This window comes from Choloepus didactylus, chromosome 6, assembly GCF_015220235.1.
Source record: "Choloepus didactylus isolate mChoDid1 chromosome 6, mChoDid1.pri, whole genome shotgun sequence".
Taxonomy (NCBI): domain Eukaryota; kingdom Metazoa; phylum Chordata; class Mammalia; order Pilosa; family Megalonychidae; genus Choloepus; species Choloepus didactylus.
In genome coordinates this window covers 44,440,035-44,464,313 of record NC_051312.1, presented here as the reverse complement: position 1 = coordinate 44,464,313, position 24,279 = coordinate 44,440,035, and the positions used below count along the sequence as shown (strand labels likewise).

Below are 24,279 nucleotides of genomic sequence, written 5' to 3'. Positions count from 1 at the left end.
GGCAAAAGTCAATTTGAGTGCATGGCCATCATATCCTTTGTTAAAAGCTCTGCATGGACTAATGTGGCATCCAGCATGTGTTTTCATTAAAAAAAAAAAAAATGGCTTAGGGGGAAATAATTAAGGGTGCATCTCTCTGTCTTAAGTCTGATTGGCTCAAGGTGCCCAAGATTAAGAGAAAAAGGCCTGCTTCTTAAGGGGTTCTGGGTGTGGCTATGGCATATGAGGCTGATTGAAGTCAGATAAAGGCCAGCTAAGATTTTGAGTTGCACTGCCAAAGAAACCACAGACCTTAACTGTACATGTTCAAGACTTAAAATGAGCCCTGAGCCCCTAACTTTCCGAGAGCAACTTCAGAGAAGTTGCTGACAGAGAAATTATTTCCTGGTACTTTGTTCAGATGTGGCAATGGAATATAATGGAAAAGGAAGGACTTCCTAGAAGGTGGAATTAAGGGCTGGGGGGATAATGGACTGGGGAACCCATTCTAGGGAGCTGAAAAAGGATCCAATCAGGAAATTATCCCTCTTCCTAGCATAGGGGGTCCCTAATGCCTGCCCATCAGGGTTTCCAGATGGGAGTATTTATGCTGATTAAACTGTCCCTGATCCATGTTGAGGGGCAGGGGGTTTGGTGGAAGAAGGAGCTGCAGAAAACTTGTATTTTCTGTTCATAGATTTCTGGATCAAGAGGAGCAACATTTGGAACTTACATGGGAATAGACACGCCTCACCCTGAGATTCCACACTTTGAGCTTGATCATGACTGGATGGGACTTTTATGCGGTCTCCCTTGGGAAAGAGGTAAGTGTATTTTTGCATATGAGAAGCAGAGCGCCTCTAATATTAGGTGACCAGAACAGACTGAGGTAATTTATTATTGCTGTTCACCAAATACATCTGACTCTCCCACATTCTGAGAATGGGGTGGGATTACATTTCATTCTCTCTTGAGGCTGGATGGGACCATGTAGCTAGTCCTGGCCAATGGACTATGAGTTGAGTGACATTTAACTGCTTTTGTGAGGACTTTCATATAGCTTGCTTTCCTCTGGCATGGCAATTAACTACTTAGACAGTGGCTTTTTTTTTTTTTCTTCCGGTCATCTAGAGTCTTTGAGTGACTATGAGCTGAACATCTCTGCAGACCTGTGGTGGAACTATGGTGTGAGAAAATAATAAACTTATCTTGTTGAGGTCACTGGGATTTGGGAGTTGTTTGTCACTGCGGAACAACCCAGCCCATCTGGAGTGGTGCAGTTAGGGATGGCAGATGCAAGACAAACATGAGTCACTCCCTCTTCCCTTATCCTTTGCAGTAATTGATTATCAATCTTGATTCTTTCCTAGTGAGCCCAGATGGGGCCTGAGACACTTCTTCACTCTCACTTGATCAGAGTTGAGATTCAGGATGACACTCATTCCCTCCTGACTAAATTTCCTGAATGCTTTAGGACAAAGAATACTCTGTTCCAACTAGCCAGGCCAGCCATTCCAGGTGTACCCAGGGGCTCTAGGTATATTTTTGAAATCTCTATGTATCAAACATGGATGTCATGACTTCAGAGGGCAGCTCAGTAAGTGATGCAGGACCCTACAGGATGACAAGCCTGGCCAATCCCCTTCAAATGCATAATTGGATTTCAAGATGAGGCATCAAGAGTTGTTGCACTCAGCACAGAGGTTTAAACACCACAAGAAATCAATATAGTCTCCCAGGTTGTTCGAAAAATAAGAAGCACTGTAGTGGGAGGCATTGAAACTAGAAAAACCTCTAGGCCAAATTCTTCTGGGGTGGGGGATGGGGTGGTGGTGGTGTGTGTCCTTCTTTGATTCTCAATCTCCTTACCTGTAAAATAGGGATGGTGATAGCAAATGACCTGATGTACGAAAGAGCCTGCCACAGGGCAGGGATTTGATGAATGGAAACTTTCGTAGATGCTGTTGGTGCTCCATGCAGATCCCCTCTGTGCTTCCTGGCACCCATCCCTCAACATGCCCTGGATCTATCAATGACTGACAGCTCACAGCTGCCCCCACCCCCTTCTCCACAGAATGACCCTCTGCTGAGGGAAACTGCCTTGCCTTGGAGGTAATTCTCTCCCACAGTAGCAGGGAAGGGACCACAGCCAATAACTGCTGTATGGGCGCTCAAAAGCAAGTACCCTTACCTCAAGGGGAACAACTCAAAGTTAGACCATCCCTGAGACTATGTTCTTTCTCAGGTCTTTTCCTTCTTTCCCCTGCCTTCCTCATATCTTTACATGTTTCCTGAAAAGTATTTCCTCAGAAACAAAAGTCACATGAACCCAAATCCTGTCCCAGGCTCTGCTTCTAGGGATCCTGACCTAAGACAGCAGCCACTATTAATAATACTAAGAAGCTCCTAAGATTGCTGTGGTGCCCTTAAGCTGCTGAAAACTGTGGAGGGGCACCCTTTTGGGATGATTTTAGCAGAACAGTAGATGAGATCTCCAAACCGAGAAGCTCCAGAAAGCTCCTCACCAATTCCTTTCTTGCAACTGTTGAGGGAGAAAGCAAACATAATTTGCAAAAGAAGACAGGGCAGAGGAGAAGGGGCTGATGAGAAGGGAAGCTGCTGGAAATAGACTCAGACAAGGGAATTCTGGAGGGCCCCACTAGGTTGGGCACATTCCACAGTAGTGGCCTTTCTCAGGACATTTGTCTCTCCTGGTTCATGCAATGCTATGAGTTGGGAAATCCCTGATGGGAGTAAAGAAAAGAATTGCTTCATTTCTGGATGATCTGTTTCCTGTTGGAAGGGCCAGCTCAGGCTCCCATCCCAGTGAAAGGCCACTTTGGCCAGGCAGTCTCACTTCCATTCCCTGAAGAAATCTGGTAACTTCTCTTATTTCCTAACAATAAAGCTTTGACAAATAACAGAAGAAAGTGTAGAGGGGCATCTGGAACATCAAATAGCACAAGCTTGTGATGCCCAAGAAATTCTTCTAGAAGTGAAAGGAGGGATCATCCAAGGCTGAGTCAGGAGAAATCGTGATGTATCAACAAAGCTCGGCTTCTCGGGAGGCTGGCTGGGCCCTGGGTTAACCTTTTGGTGTTCATGGGACATGGCTAGAAAAGGTCCAGACTAGGAGAGAGGAGGCCTGGCTTCTTCCCCAAGAAGTTGTGATTGATAATGCTAAGGATGATACTGGTGATGATGATGATGATGACAATGACGATGATGATGATGACAGCCACCATTTATTGAACTTTTTGTGTACCAAATACTGTGCTGACTACTTTATGGAGGCTCTCTCATCCAATTCCCTCATTCTGCAGATGGGGAAAATGAGGCTAAGTAGATGATCCAATGGCCCATAGCTAGGAAATGGACAGAGATGGATTTAACCTGGTTTGCTGCTGCATTACCTCAAATATATTTGAAATTAGGACTTCATTTTCCTCATCTGCTAAAAGGTATGACTAAACTTCAAATAATCATCTAGGTTCCTTTAAAGCTTGACAATCAGGAATGATCTCTATCTTCCTCACCACATGAGGGGAAAGTTTGGGATCAGGAGGGGATGCAACTGGAAAAGGGAGACTGTTCCAACTGAACTTTTCACTCAGAGGAAGGCAATTTGGAAATTCCATGGCTCCTCCCTCTGTGAGCAGTATGTTATCCAGGCCTGGAAAACATCTGAGAAGTGACAAAAGCGGTTGGAGAATTCCAGCACAGCCAGGTGATATAGCAAAAGGAGTGTACCACAGATGACTGCACTTCTATATTTGCCCTTTTTCCTTAACTTGAGGCCACTAGATTTTTCCAGGCAATATCTGGAAGGCTAAAATCTAATTACTCCAAATAACAGACAAAAAAAAAGAACCTGAGGTTCTGCGTATTCATTCTGACCTGTAAAAAGACAGGAGAACAGTAAAATAACCTTTTAATTATCTGCTTTATGGAATTAATCAGAGTATAGTCACAGCTTTTAAATGTTTGAGGGTAAAAACAGTATTTATCTAGGATGGCTTTATTCTCCTTATACTCTTTTTGGGCAAGCAGCATAGACCCAGTAAATCCTGAGTTTGATCCTGGACTGTGAATCGGTTTCCCTTACAATGATGGGAATTTAATGTGTCCTTTCACGGCCTCAGTGGGAGGGAGAGTTCACTAAGCTTAGTAAACTACTAGGAAGGAAGGCATTAAGCTAAACGCATTTATGGTTTTGAAAGGTACTCCATGGTCTTCGATCCTCCCGCAAACCACGTCAAACTTGTGGGCATCGCCACCCACGCCTTCCTGTCTGGGCTGAGGGGTGACAAACGGGCAGAGAGCATCATGAAACCTTCCTTGTGGTGCCTGGACCCTCTATCACCTGTGGTTTTTCGATGTGCAGAGCCCTGGCTTCCTGTTTTTGTCACTCTGTGCCTGGAAGGAGGGGACCCAGAAGTTCAACACCTTACATGGCTGCCACCTGCCCATCCTCTCCTGAGCATCCCCTTTGTGGTTCTACACTCCTCAGGCCGGGGAAAGGGGTTTAGCTGAAGTGGCTACTGGTGGTTCTTGAGGGTTGGTGGAGGGATTTCTTCTTATGATTTCTTGTAACTTCCTCTGTCAAACAACTGCATAATGGCGAAAACTGTCTCTTGAAGTAAGATGAAGCCTCCTGGGCTTAACATATTATTGCTCAAAGAAGAGATCAAAGGTTAAGCTGGCTTTTGATCTCGCTACCTTCAGAACTGTGCTCAAAGGTCTTACCATGTGAGACAGAGCGTTTAAATTTCAGCTTTTAAACTTAAATTCCCCTCCTAAAAACGGCCTAGTTTTGCCTGGCTCAGCATTCCCACTCGGGAAATGGACTCCATAAGACAACCATCAATTAGTGTATGGATTACAAGGGTTCCCAAGGGTGTTCCATGGGTGGGACACTGAGGGAGCCATACACAAATAAGTAGATTTTTAAATAGAAACTTCTTAAGGATATGCACACACACACACACACACACACACATACACACACACACACGATTTTTTAAAGAAATGTATCCAGGAGCACACATGCAAAAATGTCTCGAGGTTATACCTCCAGGAGACATCTGAGAAGGTTCATAACTGCATTGTTTATCATAGCCAGACAACTGAAAGTGAGGCACATCTCCATTACCCGCAAAATGGATAAACAAACTGTGGTGTATTTCACATACTATGATATTAATATACAGCTTGAAGATGAATAAACCATAACTACTTGTAACAACTTAGAAACATAATGTTGAGGAAAAAAAGGCAAGTTCAAAAAGACCCCCTACTGTATGCTACCCATTTTTATAACGCTCAAACTAAGCAAAACTTGTTTAGGCATGTGTATGTGTATGATAATACTACTTTTTTTGAAAGCTTGGGGAATGATAAACACAGAATTCCAAGTAACAGTTTCCTCTGGGGAATAAAGAAGAAGGGTGGTTAAAGAGAGAAGCACAAAGGTCAAGGCCAGATTCTGGTGATGTATTTCTTCCACCGGGCAGTGGATTAGTGTGCTTGTATATTATGTAGCACTGTAACTTAGACATAGGTTATATCTATTATTTTGATTTAAGAAAGAAAAATATATCTGTAGTCATAATGACTTACCTGGGTGATGGAATATAAATTTCAGAGATCAAAAGGAGTCTGGAAATTACTTCAAATTATGAAGGCACTTGGCCAAAGTTGCACAACTCTTTAGTGACTGAGCCAAGATCAGAACTCCTGTCCCATAACTCCCAGAATGCAATCCTTTCTTCCATACTCACCCCCCAAATTTGTTTTCTTTGCAGTGATAAGTAAAGGTAACACTTATGTGACCCTTGCAATGAAAAGATTAAGCATCTCTGAGCCAGGAGAAAGGATAAAAGTTTAGAACATGGGGATCATACTCTCTGAGCAAGCAAAGTTAAGTTTCTCTCTGGCTGTATCCTCTTCTGATGGGGTGACTGATTTTGACCAAATTGTATCCATACTAGACTGTTCAGATTTGTACCTAATTCTGGTTTGTGGCTCTTTGCTATCTCAAAACAAAATGGCAGTTTGGAAATCTACTGATGAATATATTTTCTGTAATCAATATTTTAATAACATTTCAAAGGTGGATATGATGTAGACTTGCTCCAAGGGAAGAAAGAAACATGTCTTTTCAAATGAAGTGTCCATCTTCACCAGAAATTTGAATAAATTGGTGACGTTGGTGAAAGGAAGAATGATGTATTCCATCTATGTATTTATCTTACTTAAAGTAAAATATATGCCTCCTTCCCCTAGAAGAGAATGAGAGATAGAAAAAAAAAAAAAAAAAAAGAATGAGTGTGAACAATTCAACTAATTCAGGCCATCCACCTGCCATTCCATTCAATGAGTGGGTGCCCTGGAATGTGAAGAGAACTTGGCGTTCTCTCAGTGCCTCTCTGTTCTTGGACATATTACAGCCCTTCCTGTGTGATAATCTCACCATGCTAAGTGGGATCCTTTGTTGAAAATCATGCATTTTGTTACTACAACATGGCCCTTAACTGTTTCCTACCTACTTCCATAGTAGTAATTTTTCCAATCCTGGAGGAAAAACTTGCTGTGCTGGACTTACTGAGAGACTTTATGTTTGCATACTATCCTTTATGAATGATTTAAGGACTTTTCATAGGCTGATAGTCATTAAAAATAGTCTTCAACTATTCCAAATTTTCCCTCTGGGTACCTGTTAAGGTGGCACTTCCCTGCCTCCTTTAAAGTAAGTGGAGTCAAGTGATTTGCTTTGGCCATTGAAATATGAACAGAAGTGAGGTACATAACATTCAGGAGGAAGATTTAAGAGTCAGTGTAAGGACTGAGAATATCTTCTTGAACAAAAGGGGGAAGCAAAATGAGACAAAATACTTTCAGTGGCTGAGAGATTTCAGGTGGAGTCAAGAGGACACTCTGGTGGATATTCTTATGCACTATATAGATAACACGTCTTAGGTTTCCATGTATTGGAATAGCTAGAAGTAAATACCTGAAACTACCAAACTCCAACCCAGTAGTCTGGACTCCTGAAGATGACTGTATAATAATGTAGATTACAAGGGGTGACAGTGTGATTGTGAAGGCCTTCTGGATCACACTCCCTTTGTCTAGTATGTGGATGGATGGGTAGAAAAGTGGGGACAAAAACTAAATGACAAATAGGGTGGGATGGGAGGGATGATTTGGGTATTCTTTTTTTACTTTTATTTTTTATTCTTATCCTGATTCTTTCTGATGTAAGGAAAATGTTCAGAAATAGATGGTGGTGATGAATGCATAACTATATGATTGCACTGTGAACAGTTGATTGTATACCATGGATGATGGTATGGTATGTGAATATATTTCAGTAAAACTGAATTAAAAAAAAAAAGTCAGTGTAAGATTTTCCATGCTCCTTTTATCCTGCATTGACAACTGTAGAAGCACAAAGATGGAGCCTCCCTTAGCTTCCCTGATTGAGAAGAGCAGGGAACAAAGTCCTTTGACCAACTTGTGGTGGACATGTGTGCTGGTTTTGATGTTTTATGGCCCCCAAAACACACCATGTTCTTTGATGCAATCTTGTGTGGGAAGACGTGTTAATGTTGATTAGGTTGGAATCTTTGGATTAAGTTGTTTCCATGGATATGTGACCCACCCAACTGTAGGTGATAACTCTGATTGAATTCTTCCCATGGAGGTTTAGTCCCACCCATTCAGTATGGGTCTTGATTTAATCACTGGAGTCCTTTAAAAATGCTGGCACAGATCCACAAGCTAGCTGGCTTAGCTCAGAGATGCTTGGAGTTGTGGGCCCCTAATGCTGGCTGCAGCTTAGAGAGACATTTTGAAGACAGACATTGAAAGCTGAAGCTGACACTTTGGAGAACACCATTTTGAAACCCAACCTGGGAGCAAGCAGACGCCATCTATGTGCCTTCCCAGCTAACAGGTTTTCCGGATGCCAATGGCCTTTCTCCAGTGAAGGTGCCCTATTGCTGATGCCTTACCTTTTGGACACTTTATGGCCTTCAGACTGTAACTTTGTAACCAAATAAACCCCCTTTATAATTATAAAGCCAATCCATTTCTGGTGTTTTACAAAATAGTAGCATTAGCAAACTGTAACAACATGTTACATACTCATATAAAATAATTAAATACACCTTGGTTGCTTTAAGCCCCTAAGATTTTGACTGATTCTCAAAATCACCATTTTTACCCTAGCTAACTAACTTTAGATTCTAATTTTTATATAGGATGTTCCTTCACTAAGAAAATATCCATAGAGACATTGTGGTCTTCTATCCACAAATTTCTGTAAAAGGAACACTAGAGGCCATTACCATGTAACTAACAATAGCCTCAAATGGGAATTAAAGAAGAGGCAACAGCCAAGAGGAATCTGAATACACATTTATTGAGGAGAGATATATACACAGAAGTTAAAACACTTAGTGAAGTATTGGACTCACAAATCATTTCCAGTATATAAAGAACATCCAGTTGTCTTACACATGACATGTTATACTAATCAGTCTATATTGTAAGAAAGCTTAGAAAGCTAAAGGTGAAAACAAAAGATCTTAGCTACCCAAAATGTGCTTGGCCAGCAAGGCGTTTCCTAGTACCATATGTAAGAAACAACCCAAGAATTAGTTGAAGTTTCTCTTTTTGCATTGATTAGTCTTTAGACATTATGTGCTATAAATGCTCTATGCTACATGATTGCAGACCAGTAGAGTTTGTGAATCTGGAGGAAACAATCTTATCTTTCATTCTGCACATATAAGAATCTTCAAAGAGAATCATGCCTAATGGCAATTCTTCTTTCAGTAAGGTTTCCATCCTGAATTTGACAGGAGTTGGAAAAGCCACATTTTCAGGGAGAAATTTTTCTGTCCATCATATCCCCCTTCTCCTCTCATCTGAAGAAGCCACTGCAAATTAATGTATTTTGTGCCTTTAGGGGATCTCTAAGGCTTCAGTCCTCTCAGGAAAAGAGAGGGCACTCAGTATCCCCAACAACACCTGGCCATTTCTTCTCCATTCTTGGGGAGCAGGAAGGGGTTACAGTAATTATAGATCTCATAACATTCCATTTAGTGGTAATTAGACAGAATGTGTGCTTTAGGAAGCAAGTGCATAATTACATTAGTTAATCTCATCTGCAATCACTCAGAACATGCACACAGAACACATTAAGTATAGGAGGTCATACTCCTTTCACATATGTGGGACCTGTGCTTCATCAGCTGCCCACCTCCCAGTCCCCAAGCACCAAAGCTGCACACTACCTGCTCTTGTGCTTCTAGTGCTTTAACTTTATTCGGATAACTGTGCAGTTTATTGCCTAAACTGTGCTTTTGTGGAGTTGCACCTGCATGGCAGAGGTGTCTTTCCTATACCCTGATTCAAGAAGCCAAGGTGAACAAGACTCTTTAAGAATCTTTAAGTCATGATCAATATTTGACAATCAGAGGCTGACCCTTCCCGAAGGACGTGATGCTAACATGCACAGGAAGAGACTAACCTTTTGTCACTCTGAGCCCAATTCACCAAGCGAAGGAGGATTGTAGCTATGTCCTCATTCTAACCCTACCTAAGCCTAGATAATCAAAAGTTCCACAATTGCATTCACTGTGCATTTTACAGATGTTGGATGACCTTTCACTAAGAATCAGAACACACATCTACCCCACAACTGCTTTGAATTGTGTATTTACAAAGATACTGAACATACACAGACTTTCAAACAAATCATTAATACAAAGGAATCATAGATAAGTTCTTCACTCAAATACATCCCCAAATCACATTATGAAAGAGGAGAAATGACTCATAGCTAGGTATCTAAGAAGGAAAAGAAGAGTTTTCAAAAGACCAATCAACGTATCTACAGCATTTAGATGAAAACCAAAAATAACATTTAAATTAACTTACAATACATCTATACACCATTTCACTGAAATTACACATATATATCTACATTATAGCTACACAAAGTGCACAGGCACTGTCTTCATGCGTGAACCAAATGTCAGTGTGTACACACAAGAACTTCATGCTTTGACAGCTATCTGTACTTGAAAACCACAGATGCAATCACTGCCAGTTAAGGGCACATCTAGTCTGTTTACTTAATGAGGAGCAGGTTTAAATACACACCAGTACACTTTCTATGTAACCAACTATTTTTTGAAACATAGACCTTGGCAAAAATATCAGCCCTATCAACCATATCAGAAAGTGTGTTTGGCTGAAGGAAGATACTTTGTCTTTGCAGTGGCTACTGATTTGCCATTTGGGAAGGTTACATAGTTCATAGCCACTTAAGGACAGAACCTACCAGGGTTGCTTTGCAGTGTGACTCTAAGCACCCCCCACCAGCCCCCAGTGATAGGGTATTGCTTCATAGCTGGCTTTAAAAAGTTTTCTATTTTCTTAAAAATGTGTTTGGTTCATATTACAAGTGTGATTTACTACCAATTTGCTTGGAAAGAATTAATTGCTACAAGTCTGTCCTGATTTGCTTCTTGGTGCTCACTCTCAAATCTCTGCTACTTGGAGTTTTCCTAAGCCAGTTTTCCCATAAACAGGAAGGCATTGGGGGATTTCAATAGAGAAATGATCTGACTATCATCACCTCATCCTGGATCTTTTTAGAAGATAGCAAGATTGGAAAGCTTAGCTGGCAAAACAAGGTCTGGTGTTAACAATAAGGAGTCAGCACCATTCCTCTAGTTTAAAAGATTAATTTTTTTTTACGTATTTCCTAGCCAGCTAACAAATTTAAGCAACTCCTTGTTCTTAACAGTCATTTTGTTTATTGCATCACTAAGGACAGTGTTCTTGTTTTTTCAAATGTGGCTATATGCTCAGGAAACAATGATAGCTCTAAATTGTTGTAGAAACTTCTTGTGCTCTAATTAGTTATAATTCTGCATATGTGGTTATATAGAAAATACCATAAGAAAATATCTGTCTGCAAAATTACAGATACGAAATAGATTAATTCAGTCTACACTGAGGTCTTAATGATTTCTGAAGGATAGATACAAACATATAACATTATTAAAAACTAAATTAATATAAACATATAATGTCCAGGACAATAAGTATATTTTCTCATGCTTTTTATAAATAATAGAAAAGAAGCATGGGTATTTGTTTTAAAAAGAATGTAAGATCAGGCTGGAGGAATTTGTGGGTTTGGGGTGCAATACTGAATAGAGGGCAATATATTGCCCCTGGTAACAGATTCTTACCAGGAAATCAAAATATATCTGCTGGCAGCAAGAGCAAATTAGAATCCCAGTTTGCCAGCTCTCTCTCTTTGAACTGTAGAAAACAAATAGAAAAACGAAAAACAATATACAAAAATCCTCACAAAAGTAGCTTTTTATATACAAATCTCCATAGTGACCAGATAACCTGATCTGTGTGCTACAACTTGAAGATGTAATGCTGAGATATTGTCCAGTGGAAGGAGAAAGGAAGAGAGTTAAGGTGATTTGTAGAGAAATCTGGATGCCAAAGATGAATTCCTAGTGAGCTTTCTAATCATACATCTCAGGGAATTGCTCCACGGCGGAGAGACCTCAGAAATGTGCTGGGCCAACTTCCTTGGTTAGTGTGTGTATTTCTCCCCTACCAAAGGCAACAGGTGGTTTCTAGGCGGACGAAATGGTTGCCAAGAGAAGAAACTGAGCCCCAGAAGGAGTGAGGCTCCGACTACATCATCCCCATCGACACAGGGGATGGTCGCAAGGGTAAAATCAGTTGCTAGGTTCCAACCCTCACCCAGGGACCAGGGGCATCTCCAGAGGAATTGGGGATCTGTTGCTACCCATTCTCTCAGTCAAATGCAAAGCATTTGGGGTCTGCAAAGCAGTGGAATCTGTTTCAGCAGCAGATTTTATTCTTAGTGCAGAAGGGCTCTGCCTAACAATCAGAAAGTCTTTTTAAAAATATCAAAATGGATACTTGGCCCAGAGATAGGAAGATAAAGCAAGACTGGACACAGAAAAAGACTGATCAATATTCAGGATAGTATTTAGTATGGATGGAATAAAAACTTAGGGGCTTCCCTCACTTTTCTATGGGCTCTTATATGGATCACTTAAAAAATAGTCTTTATCTTGCTGCTTTTGTGTCAGGTCTTCTGCTCTAATGGAAAAAACAGCAGTCCTTTTAGTCTTAACTTTACATCTCACATCCTCAAATCTAAAGAACCAAAGTCTTCTCTGGCAATAGAGATTCTCACACCACAATACCGACTCTATTTTATCTTTAGCAGAAGTTGGGACAAAAGGGAAAGATGAAAGCCAGTCCATTGCAGCAGTACCAGAAAGTGTACATTGTTCAAAGGTCAATGCTGATAACATTTACCCTGCAGACCAAGCATTTTGTGAAATGTTTCCCAAAGCTACCCCATCCTAGAAACCCCTCAGGCATCGGAGAATGCAATGATCACCACAACACTCCATTCCGGTAATTGGAGCTTTTCTCCCTGCAAAGTGATGCTTATCATGAAAGTAAACCAAGAGGAAAATTTGAAAATGAGTTCAATCAAATATTCCCACATCTCTCTTTAGAGAAGCAGCTTGGCCCAGGCTCGTCTATGAAAGGATGTGTACAGGCAATGGAAGGAAGGGATTTATAGACAGTTGCTGTTATTGTGCAAATGTTGCACCAAATTTCATAAGAGTGTTCAAGGTTATTTGCCAAAGGCTCCCAAATTCCCATACTGGGTTGGTAATTAGGACTGTTTGGAGAAAATTGTGTTTGGGTATTTGGAATGGGTTCTGTTGCCACAGCAGACATGATGCAAGAGCTCGAGTGAAGTTTCAGGCTTGTCCAGTCCCCTCACAGTGACTCTGGGGGTGGGTTTCCAGACCTGGATCCCCACTTCTATTAGGACAGTGCGTTTAGATAAAGGGCAGTTTGATAAAAGGATGACTGTGTCCCCGAACACCAACCTGTGGATTAAAATGGCCATCCTCCAACCTTGTAGTAAAAAAAAAAAATCAAATAAAGAGGCTTGGATTTAATTTCCTCCAAAGGGGATGAGAAAAATCTAAATTGATTAGTCATTACTGTGGGCCCCTCCAACATAAAATATAAAGAAGTAATATTCTGTGATAATTAGCCCTTTAAGAAAGAAATAATTGAAGCAGATCATAATATCAAGGATTCTTTGAGTTGGAAGGGGATTTTAATAATTTCATCCAACTCCTGCCCTTTACATATGGGAAAAATTGAGATTTGGAGGGAGATAAAATGGACTTATCTAAGTCAAACAGCTAAAAATTGGCAGAGTTGAAGGGAAAGGTTTCCTCCACCAAATCATGTTGCTTCTCATCATCTCTACATCATTATGTGGATTAGTTGTGTTATGCTAGGAAATTGGATCCTATTCTATTGAGATTGTGGGTCATCTATTCCAAAGACGAGCTTCTCACTAACTTGTATGATCTCTTAAATTGTCTCTTAAGTTGCAAAAATGATAAGGGGAATAGGAAGAAAGGAGGAAGAAAGAATAGGAAATTGGATTTTCTTTTGGAGAAAACCATTAGCCAATGTTGCATGAGCAGCTTTGATCTCACTGCACCTGAGGAGAACAATCTGCTTATTGTGCCACCTGCCGGGGGGTGGGGGCGGGCACTCATTGGCCCTTCTTCTAGGTTTTAGCCAGAAATTCCCCCAGATAGGGTCATTTGAGAATTCCTTCAGGCTCTGTGCTTTGCCTTAATCTTCTTAGGCTCCCTGACCCTTATATCCTTATCCAAAGGGCAATATCACAGTAATTCAAAATGCCATTTGGTCCTTTTTCTTGGTAAAAATGTAGTTGGGAATAAGAAAAGCAAAACCAGCAACCCAGATAGCTGCGTGGCTGCAGAGTTGAAGAGTAGTTAAGTGGGAAAAGCCATCTACACTGGACAGTAACTGATGAGCACTTAGTCATCAAATCAAAAGAGAGCTGCCGAGACTGATTTATCAAGAGTGAGCTATGGAGAGTTCTCTCTGAGCATGTGGGTATCTACTTGGATTTACTGCTGTATTTCACGGAAAATGTTGCACAGGCAGGAGTCTTGATTCTAACAAAAGTGAAAAAATAAAATGTAACTTTTGTTATTGACAGCAAAGGGAAGTGTGATATTTGGAAAATCAGGAGAGAACTGGGCTTCCTTTTTGGGTCCAGTAGGTGAGTTACTCAGTCACTCCACTCTGAAAGGGCTTCTTGACTAGATTCATTGACAAATGACATACTTCTCCAAGCACAATGGAAATGACCTGAGACCCTCTAAACTAGGATCCCTGGCGTCACCTACCAGAAGTGTATCTTCCCATGAACTGAATTCCCCTAATTCAGCTTCTACAACTGTAAATCCAGGACCTAGACATTTTGGCACCTTTCCTTTAAGTTTTCATGAACATCCAGGCTGACTGGTGAAATAAATATTTGTCTTTTGGGGGCATAGTAACTTCCTCAGGCAAGATACTATAGGCTCTGTTTCCACACCTAAGAGGCAGTGAAGAATCATAGCTGATGGCTGTTTGGTTCAGACTTCATCATCTAAAGTCCTGTTTTGAAGGTCTGTGTGATACAGATGATTGACTCAATTCTCTGATGATCATTGCAGGGGGAGGCACATCCTGCCAAATAAACCATTCTTCTCACCAGTTGAATTTCGTTCATTGGATTTTAGTAGGTGAGCAAATGTGGATTCCACTTGGGTTCTCCAAAGGGTAAAAATGAGAATGGGAGGGATTAAAATTTACCTATTTGGTTTTCTCCTGAAATGATTCTCTGATTACTAAAAAGAGGTGAACGACACTATAAAAAAAAAGGGTGTTGCCAAAGCACTGACTTTAAAAACCTGTTTCTTCTTACAGGATGCAGTGTATGTATCTGGCCTGCTGTGTCTGTATATAAATAAAAGATTTGTGCATTATCAAGCATTAATGGACTATTATAAGCATTCTTACCTGTGTTGGGCCTAGTAATATAAATCTATACATGTAACAGACAGGCTATAAATATTCTATTTACAAAAGGTTGTTAGAGGTATAGTCTGGGTCCATTTGTTCTGTTTATGGCACATATTTTGGGCAAGGACAACCAATCCCTAGGGCATGGCTTGGGAAGCATGAAGGGACACCTAAGAAGCCAGAGGACACAGTCATATGTCAGCTCTGCAGACCTCCTGGATTTTCAGGTAGTCCTGAATTCAAGAAATTGCTTATCTTTAATATGATTTATTGAATTTCCTGTTAAATGTGATATCCTCAGTATATTTTCATGAGACAGTGCAAACAGTCTCAAATCAGAAAAGTCTGCTTTGTTAAGCTGTACTCCTCTTTTTTTCTGAACACATTTTCTTTTTACATATTTATAGGCTTAGATAGTTATGAAAAAGCTGAAGACAAAACAAACCAGAAAGACTTAGCCAGAGGGTTGGAAGACAATCCTACGCAAGTGGGTTTCGGATTCAGGTTTTGACTGCTCATTGGGAAACACATCAGTATGTATAAGCTGGCCTTCAGCAGCAAGAAAACAACAAGTTCATAGATGCTTTGTCTAGATTCTTCTCACCATAAACACACCCTTGGGAGCAACACTTAAAAACAGTTCTTAGCACTTTCATAGCTAAATCCTTGGCTCACAATGTCTGCTCTAAAGGATGTATTTTCTGCTATTACATTTCAGCATGTTCTTGGCCCCCCTGGTAATCTTCCATCAAATGAAAATGAAGACCAATACTATTCTTTGAAAAAACAAAAACAAAAAAAGCTGCTTAATACTGCTCAGTAGTGATCCTGAACCAAAATTAACTAGGGTTTATCAGACCAGAACAACTGGAATCTCGTGTTTCTTGTACATTCCAAAAGTGTCTGGTTTGGAAGAGAGAAGTCACAAGGAATGGAGCATAAAAGGTATGTGATGTCCGTGGAGAGCCTCTCCTCGGAGAATTTGGATTCTATGACTGTTCACGAATATCTCAGCTTCCATACTCTGGCCTCAGGTAACACACCCTCACCTCATGTGTGGACAAAGTTTCCACATACTCAAGGGCAAATGTGCTTTATTTCTCAAGGATTCATGATTTGAGTCCTCAACAAACTCCCAAACCCAGCAACCTTGGGAAATACTGTGGGTCATTTGAAAGTAAATGATAGTAGAGACATACAAAAATTTAGCTGGCATAATCAATACTTAAAAATTCACTGGGTGCTTACAGCATGCAAGTCACCATGTGACTCCAATTACATTATTTATTCCTTTAAACGTCAACAGCCATGAAAAGATTCCGTATGTTAAGTTGTATAGAGTCATCCTTTGTTCCCACTTTATGGTTTAAGGCTGCCTGGACTCTGCCATAGGAAAGTCATCTTTATAGGGTTTTGCACTTATGCTTTTGCTTTCTGTGCCTTTCCATAGAGAAGGCTGGGAGCAGATATCATTGAGAAGGAAGACCAACTTGGTTTCCAACTGTGTCCTGTAACTGGTTTTATGTGCTTTGATATATAAATAGAGCAAAAAGTTTTCTTCAAATTAGATAAATACTAGTTTTTTTGTTTGCTTTTTAAAAACAGATAGTATTAAAGAGGCACAGCCAACAGAACTCTTCTCTATATGTGAAGAGAATAAAATGTTTAGGCCTTATAGGTTGATGAGAATATGGCCAAAAGAATATGGGGATTAAAAATGTCTTTTTTTGGTTAGGAACCCAAACAAGAATCTTATGAGCAAAACAAAGAAATTGAAACATAGATCAAATAATCTCACTTAATTTCACCATGCCAGATGAATGGAAACGAAATACAAATGAATTGAATATTTGAATCTGGTTAAAATCTATGTTGACTGTGCTTCTTTATTTTTGTCCTTATATACAGTGGTTATATGTAAATTACTTCCTAGCCTGTTATCAATTTAGCACTCACTATGAAACATACTTTGAAATTTCAATAATTGTTCACACAGACTAGAGAGGCAGAGATGTAGTGAGTTCCATGATCAGCTGCCTTTAAGAGTATGGCTCCCAGTAAAACTCTCTTTGAAACCTTTAACAGAAGATAAATTGTCAGAGTTTCCTAAGACAGGTACTTGCTTTTTTTAATCAACACATTTGCAAACTCTACAAGACATTCAAGGGGAATTACTTCTAGAGGCCTTGAACAGAATCACTTGCACATAACAAGACGAGACATGGAAAATACTTTAAGGAATAACACACTGTGTGTTTGCTCATTATCCCAGGTCTCTGGAGTGTGCCACACTGCATTAGTTATGTCCCCTGGGAAAAGAGCATCAGTGTTTCTGCATCTTGAGAAACAAGAGAACCTGGCAAAAAAGGATCTTCAATTCAAACCGACTCCTCCAGCAGCTTCCATTCAAACAGTAATACAAGTGAGAAAATTAGACGGTTATGAAATGTTATTTGGCAAAGACACAGCACCGTCCCTATCATCTCCAACTCACGACAGCTCCTCTAAGCCTCAGCTAACAGATTAAGTAAACATAGAAATACGTGTATTTTTTTTTCCTTTTTAAAGAAAGCTTGTTTAATCTTTATATCATCTTTTACCATAAGATACGCTGGGAGTTTATTCAAGAATTTGCTGAAAGTCATATCCTTATTTTTCACGTTTCCAAGGCTCTTCCTCAACACTGCCGTCAGCTGACTTTCCGTTGGCTGCCAGAGTTACCTGAAAATAATTATCATCAACATCCAGCTTTCAAGCCATGAACCAGGAAAAAAGCCCATAGGTTATGTGGAGGAGCACTAGATCCAGGGTTCTATTAGAAGACTTCAGTATTTGTTCTTTCAAATTGGTTTTGAGCCTGTCTTGGTTTAACACTGATTTGTGAATGTTAAAAAATATACATTTGCCTTGGGGGTACTGAAGGATTAGAGATACATTGAAATTTGGGGGATTAATTCTGTGATGCTTTCTGGGTTGTGGGGCTGTCTATCTATAGACAAATTACACAATAACAAAGTCCTTAGACAATAATGTTCATGTGCTACTCCATACAACCACAGAGAAAATTCCAGAACTAGGCAACTAGTTCTACTCATGCATATAAAGGGTTCAGTTGCAATGATGCCAGATGAATTTATACATGCCTGCTTTTAAAATCAGAAATCACAATGGTTTGGCCTGAGATTAATTAACAATGTTTATCTGAATTAGTTCAATGCCAGGATTTACTAATTAAATATAATCACCAGACTTCCCTGGCTCAAAGCAAGCTGAACCCTTATGTAGAATGGGAGGTTTCCCTCCACTTCTAAATACTTTTCCTAGCTTACCTTATGTCTGTCTGTCCTCAACGTCATGTGCAAACCTTAAACCCACGATTGATATTCCACATAATGGAGAGACTGGATTTATGGAAGCATTAGGATATGGAGACATGACAAACGCAGCAATGTTTGAAAGAAATCTGACCTTCTTCTTACCCAAGTGGAAGTGAAATGCATGCATTAAGAGCACACACCGCATGCTAGGCAAAGAAAACCATGTGCCCTTCACAAACCAAGCAAATGAAAACAAAAACTGTTCATTCCTCCAATCCCCGTTTGCCCCCACCCAATATTTTAGAAAGACCATGCAACAAGCTATGACAGCTCCCCATGCAGTTACTCTGATTAAAATGAAAAAGCTCTTGTGAAACTTCAAACTGCTATTACCAGGCAAGAGTTTGAAAACAGAGAGACCAACATGACGTAACAATGCTTGAAGTGGTTAAAGTTTTGACCAGAGCTGCAGCAAATTTGTTTCCCCTTCAGTGAACTGTCGAGAAAAAGACTGCCAGGGACAGACTGTCTGCCTGGAGAAATCTACCTTTCACCATGACCTTGAATGCACCTGTTTGGCTTTCAGTGATGAATGAGGTCAGTAGCAGTGCAAAATTATAAATCATGATGTGGTGCCTTTGGAAGAACCAGACAGCCCATGGGGAAAGGGTGGGTTTTTGTTGTTGTTGTTGTTTTGTTTGTTTTTAAGACTGGGGCCTGTGTTTCAAATGTAACTAGGGCAGGATATTTGTGGCATTTCCTTTCCTGGCTGGATGAAAGGAAGCTGGGACTCCTTTCTCCAAATCATTCCACCCTTGTCTGTCCCAACCACCTGGGTAATAGAAAAGCAAAAAGAAGAGGGACCTGGCCATAAGCACTTGACATTTCCCACCTCAAATTTTTTAAACATGAAAAACAGTGACACGGAGAATTCCCTAGAAGGAAGCTCAAACGAATGAATGAATGTGGCCCAGATATTCTGGGAAAGGGAGTAAATTCATCCCCATAGCTCTGGCTGTCATGGATGACATAGTTAACTTACCTAGAACAAGAAGAGTCAAATTGCCTCATAGAGCAAAGATTAAGAATCAATTAATCTTCACTGAGCTTAACCCAGTTGCTTTACTAAAACAATACCAGCAGTTGAAATATTTACTAAACCAATATGGGTATCATCTTCATGACCTATTCAGTTTGACCATTGGACCATCTAAATAATTGAGCTGGAACTGTCCAACAAAAAGATGATCTGAAATAAAGCATGGGGTGGAGATGCTAAAAGGATACATTAGACAAAGATTTATTGAGCACTTACTACATGCCAGGACACAGCAGTAAAAAATGGGAACAAAGTCTCTCTCCTCATGGACTTAACTCCTAGTGATAGTCAGAGTTTTGATTTTTTTTTCATTTAAGGAAATTTTTCCTGATGTGCTTGATATCTTTTAAGAAAAAACCTTCCAGGGAAGTCTGAAATCTAATGAGATCTCCATATCTGTATGGACCATGCCATAAAAAATTAACCACTAGGTTTATTCTTATATTCAATTGCAAAATTAAAAAGTATACATGGTGATTTCATTTTGTTTCTTACTACTTTTTCCTTGCATGACAGTAATTTGGGTTCAACTTTTATGGGCACACTGTAAACATGTGATGAGTGATCAAAATACAGGGGGTCACAGGAGTGAGATGGGGCACTCAAATAAACCCTACAAGGCACGTAATATGTATTTGTTAAAATACTGGTACATAAAGCCATTCCATGGGAATGTTGAACCTTGCATTACATGTTTTCTTTATCCTTATGCAATACCCTTGTGGTCCCAAGCTAACATCGTGATAAGGAACAGTCCGACATATTCACTTAAATGTGGGAAACACTAACTTCCCAGGAGAATGGAGTATGCCCTTTAGGTACAGCTGAATTTCTAATAATTAGAATAATTTTCATGAACAGACAATTAATTTATGCAATCACCTCTTGATGGGTAGGTTTCCTCCCTAATTTGTGTTTGAGCCTTTGTTCACCCACAAATGTGCCTGATATAAAAAAGATGAGCAAAAGACTAGGTTCTGGAATATTTTATAATCCAGTAAAGAGAATTGCTTCTGAGTCATCCTTAGTTGCCTGGCAGAAGCTGTGCTGTTTATTTGGAATGACCCAGAAATACTGACCTTACCAGCAAGAATCAAAAAGATGTTGGACACCAGTATCGGGTTTGGATTGTTTTTGGCTGCTGCCTGGAACCATTTTAGCAAAGCACTCCCCAAAGCTGACTCCTAGCTCACCTGCCAGGGTTTCTCCAAGTTTGCTTCACTCTGGTCATGAAACTCTTTGACAGTGCCAGGTTAATTACAATGAAGGCTAAATAGAGCCCATCAAATTGGAAGACTTAGCACTCAACAGCCTGGAGAAGAGCCCAGACCATCCATGCTGCAGGAAAGATGGTGGCACCAGGCAGTGTGTGAGATGTAGAGTTTTTAAAAAGACATCTCTGAATAATTTTCCTGAAGAACAGTTATCCTTTACTTGAAATTGCTTCCCTTTTCTTGCAGTAAAGGGACTATCAGGTCAACACTCACCCTCCCACACACAAAAAAACAAGAGAAAGACAACTGCATGAAGTTATGTGGGCTTTTTTCTTTTTTTTTTTTTAACCAATATGTGTTATGCAGCAAGGAGGAAAACTTGTGCTGTAGAAGTTAAATGATGCTGTGTATTTCCCCTGGTGTTTCACTTGAAGAATAGAATATTTGAATGCCAGCAAAGTTCCAGCAACCACAAATTCTTGGACAAAATATTCAAGAAAACCAATCAAATTAGTGGAGCAGGTGGGTAGGGGAAGCATAATGGTTGTTTTATATCATGTGGATGAAACAAGCAGTTGATTGACTCTTTCATGATTAGAGCTGTTGATTTCCCACCATGTTAGGCACAGAGTTAGATGATCTTGGACTCATAGAAGCCTGGGTTACATGATTCTTTAGAAAAATAAAAGTGACAAAAATACATGCAGGGCTTATGTGTTTGTTTTTAAGAGATCGAGCAGCATGCACTACTATATACAGGTCTCAATATCCATAAATGGGAAAAGTACCTTGCACTCATCTACTATGACAGAGTTGTGTGCAGCATAGACGCATTGATTAGAGTTGCTTTCCCTATGGTTCTTCATGTCATCATAAATTGATTGAGTCTTGGTCATTTCAATATCTTCATGCACTTGGTGCTGGGAGTCAAGGGAATCCAGCTCAGACTTGGAGAGGTGATAGACAATTCCAGCTCCAAAAGAGTCACCCACGACATTGACTGACGTTCTCATCCTGTCCCTGGGGAAAAAGAAAGGGAAAAGCTGAATGAGGAAGCAGTGTGATGTGGTGGTTGAGAAGTAAAGCTCTCAGGTCTCAAATCAGATACACCTGGGGTTCGGTTCTGGCTCCCCCTTTTGCCCTCTGCCTGATGCAGGGCAACTTACAGAATCTTTATGAACCTTGATTTCCTTGTATGTCAACTGGCGATAATAATGATACTTCTTTCATAGGTTTGTGTGAAAATTAAATGACATAATGTTTGTAAAGTGATCATCATAATTTCTGATGAATAGTTGGTACTCAATAAACCATAGCAAAAAAAAAAATAAATAAAAAAGGAGAAGGAGAAGGAGGAGGAAGAGAAGTGGAGTAGGAGGGGATGAATTAGAGGAAAAAAAATGTGTCCAAATCTCATAATTAGTACCCAGGCTCCAGACACTCTTAGTTATGTCTAGCAATTCCTCCTTATTTAAACTGTTCTTTGCAGACTCCAGACTCTCTCCACTTACTTTATTTATTAGTTCTACTAGAAAGACTAACCTGTGGATTCTCCCATAATAGACAATTCATCTTTCTGGAAGGATCAAAATTCATCCTGCTTTCGCCTTGCACCCCAACTCCCCACCCCCACCCGTAGCCGTTAGACAAAGAATCCGCCATAATTTTCTCACTGACCAATAGGCACAATGAAACTATGTGTCCAGAAAGACCTAAAATACTTTATCTTGCTCTCTCTATTAACTTAAAAAAAATTAAATCTTCTAGAGTGCCTCTTGAGCCAGGAATTATTTAGAAAATCTTTTTTTCAAATCTTGCGTCTGGAGTTCTTATTTGGAAAAAAACAATTTGATGGTTGATAACGCTCTCAGAAGGTTGGCATCAGAAAGCTAATCAAGTTCTTAAGAGTGAGTCTGTCCTCTCATCCAGTATGTTCAAGCCAAATCAATGTGAAGAGTCCTCTTGGCCAGGTATACTAGATACTCAAAGTCCTAAAGGGAAGGATGCTGGAAAATCACAAAAAAGGGAAGAAGTTTAGGTAAAGATACTGCTGAGACATTCTCTTCCATACATTCTAGATTTCAGTTCAAATAATATAAGGATACTAGGATAAAGTTCCAGGCACAGTGGAACTCTTAATTGGTTCTTGGAATAAAGACCTAAAATAGATTCTAATAGTTATCATCATAGATTTCTCATTAGAGAACAACAGTAATGAAGCTGTACTGGAGGAATCTACAATGATTCTCTTGCAAGGCCATCTCTTTAGGATGGCCCCTGAAGTCCTTTTTTTCCCAACTAGAAAGTTGCTGCCAATGAAAAAAAGAGATCAGTATGACTTTGTCTCTCAGGGACATCTTTCCACAGGGGAATGCTCTTTCTCATCCTTGCTCTTTGGAGAATCTGCCTTGGGGTGATAGAGTCTGTACAAGAATGAAGACTGGGCCTTGAGCTCATCTGCAAAGTCAGGCACTTGAGGTGGACAGTGATAAGAAGCCTCACATAAGGGTATGATGGTTACGAAAAGCATGGTCTCTGGAGGCAGCCTGACTCGGATTCAAATGCCCACTTTCCCCCTTATCTGTTAAGCAACCCTGATCATATTAACAGCTGTGAACTTCAGTTTCCTCATCTATAACTTGCCATGAGGCAAGGATTGTTGTAAAGATTAAAGAAGATAACAAAGCACTTTAAGAGCTCAAAAAAGGTTAATTATTATATGCTGTGTACTTATACAATTATTAATAATAATTACCATTAATAGCAGTAATTCAAAATATTATTTTTGCCAGCACCTAGATAGAACATCCAAACATTGCCTAGTCAAGCTACTATTTCCCTCTGCAAACAAAAGCCCTATATACAGGACACTAATTCATATGGCAGGAATTCCAACTAGCTAGCTAAGTTATCTGTCCATCAGATAGTGGTGTTCTACTTTGGAGCTTTTCAACAATGCTTTCTCTCCCTCCTGAGTTATGGCCTGAGTCATGTGCCCAGTATCCTTGACCAATTGTTAAATTCCAAAGAATTCTAGAGTCTTGAAGACCAATACTGATGCCTTATTGGTAAGTAGAGGGACCAGAGGTGATGCTGATAAGGATGATGATGATAGCTAATATTTTATATTGTACTTATTTTGTGTAACAGTATACTTTCTAAATACTACCTTATTTAATCCTCACCACAACTTTATAAAAGCTATAACACACATTGAGCATATGAAAAAACTGAGGACTAGAGAGTCCAAGTGGCTTCCCCAAAGTCATACATCCTAGCAAAGTGAGAGCCAAAGCTGAGCACAGGCAGTGTGACACCAGAATCCACAGTCTGCTGCATGATGCAAAGCATCTGGGAATCAGACACCCTGATCTTAAATCTAGTTCAGTCACTGTGTGATTTGGGTGACTTGCTCAAAGGGAATTTTTGTCATGCAGTCAAAATACCTGCTTTATAGAACTTGGGGAAGATAAAATCAGTTCCCAACCTGAAGTTGACACTCATTATGTGCTGGCTCCTTCCCCTTTTGGGGATAGCCCCCAGTCATACCCCATCATGTGGACAAAAGCAAAAAACACTAGACTTAATAATTAATGTTTTTTCAATTTAATAAAGTCTTTTCACTCAAATGGTGATATATGTTCACAATCTCCTGTTTCTTCAGTCCTGG

At 40.0% G+C, this 24,279-nt stretch overlaps 1 protein-coding gene and 1 long non-coding RNA gene across 5 annotated transcripts in view; one reads left to right on the top strand and one right to left on the bottom strand.

The window, feature by feature from the left end:
• The first annotated feature begins 261 nt into the window (after positions 1-261).
• Positions 262-21,311, top strand: LOC119536165. 2 transcript variants are annotated; one of them, XR_005217364.1, is made up of 5 exons: positions 262-444; positions 677-803; positions 14,631-14,699; positions 15,698-15,924; positions 17,252-21,311. It is a non-coding gene; the product is annotated as an uncharacterized LOC119536165 (long non-coding RNA). The 2 variants fall into 2 exon arrangements; XR_005217363.1 differs by having other exon boundaries at positions 276-387.
• SLC1A2 (solute carrier family 1 member 2) overlaps positions 5,012-24,279 on the bottom strand; it is a 171,927-nt gene continuing 152,659 nt past the window's right edge. The window contains exons 10-12 of one of the 3 annotated variants that reach the window (XM_037838850.1): positions 21,398-21,629; positions 17,580-17,700; positions 5,065-6,260 (exon numbers count right to left, since the gene is read on the bottom strand). In XM_037838850.1, the coding sequence (XP_037694778.1) occupies positions 17,629-17,700; positions 21,398-21,629 (304 nt within the window). In that variant the 3' untranslated portion in view covers positions 5,065-6,260; positions 17,580-17,628. Of the gene's footprint in view, positions 6,261-8,385; positions 17,701-21,397; positions 21,630-24,279 lie in introns of those variants that run through there. The other 2 variants (XM_037838851.1, XM_037838848.1) reach the window with 2 other exon arrangements.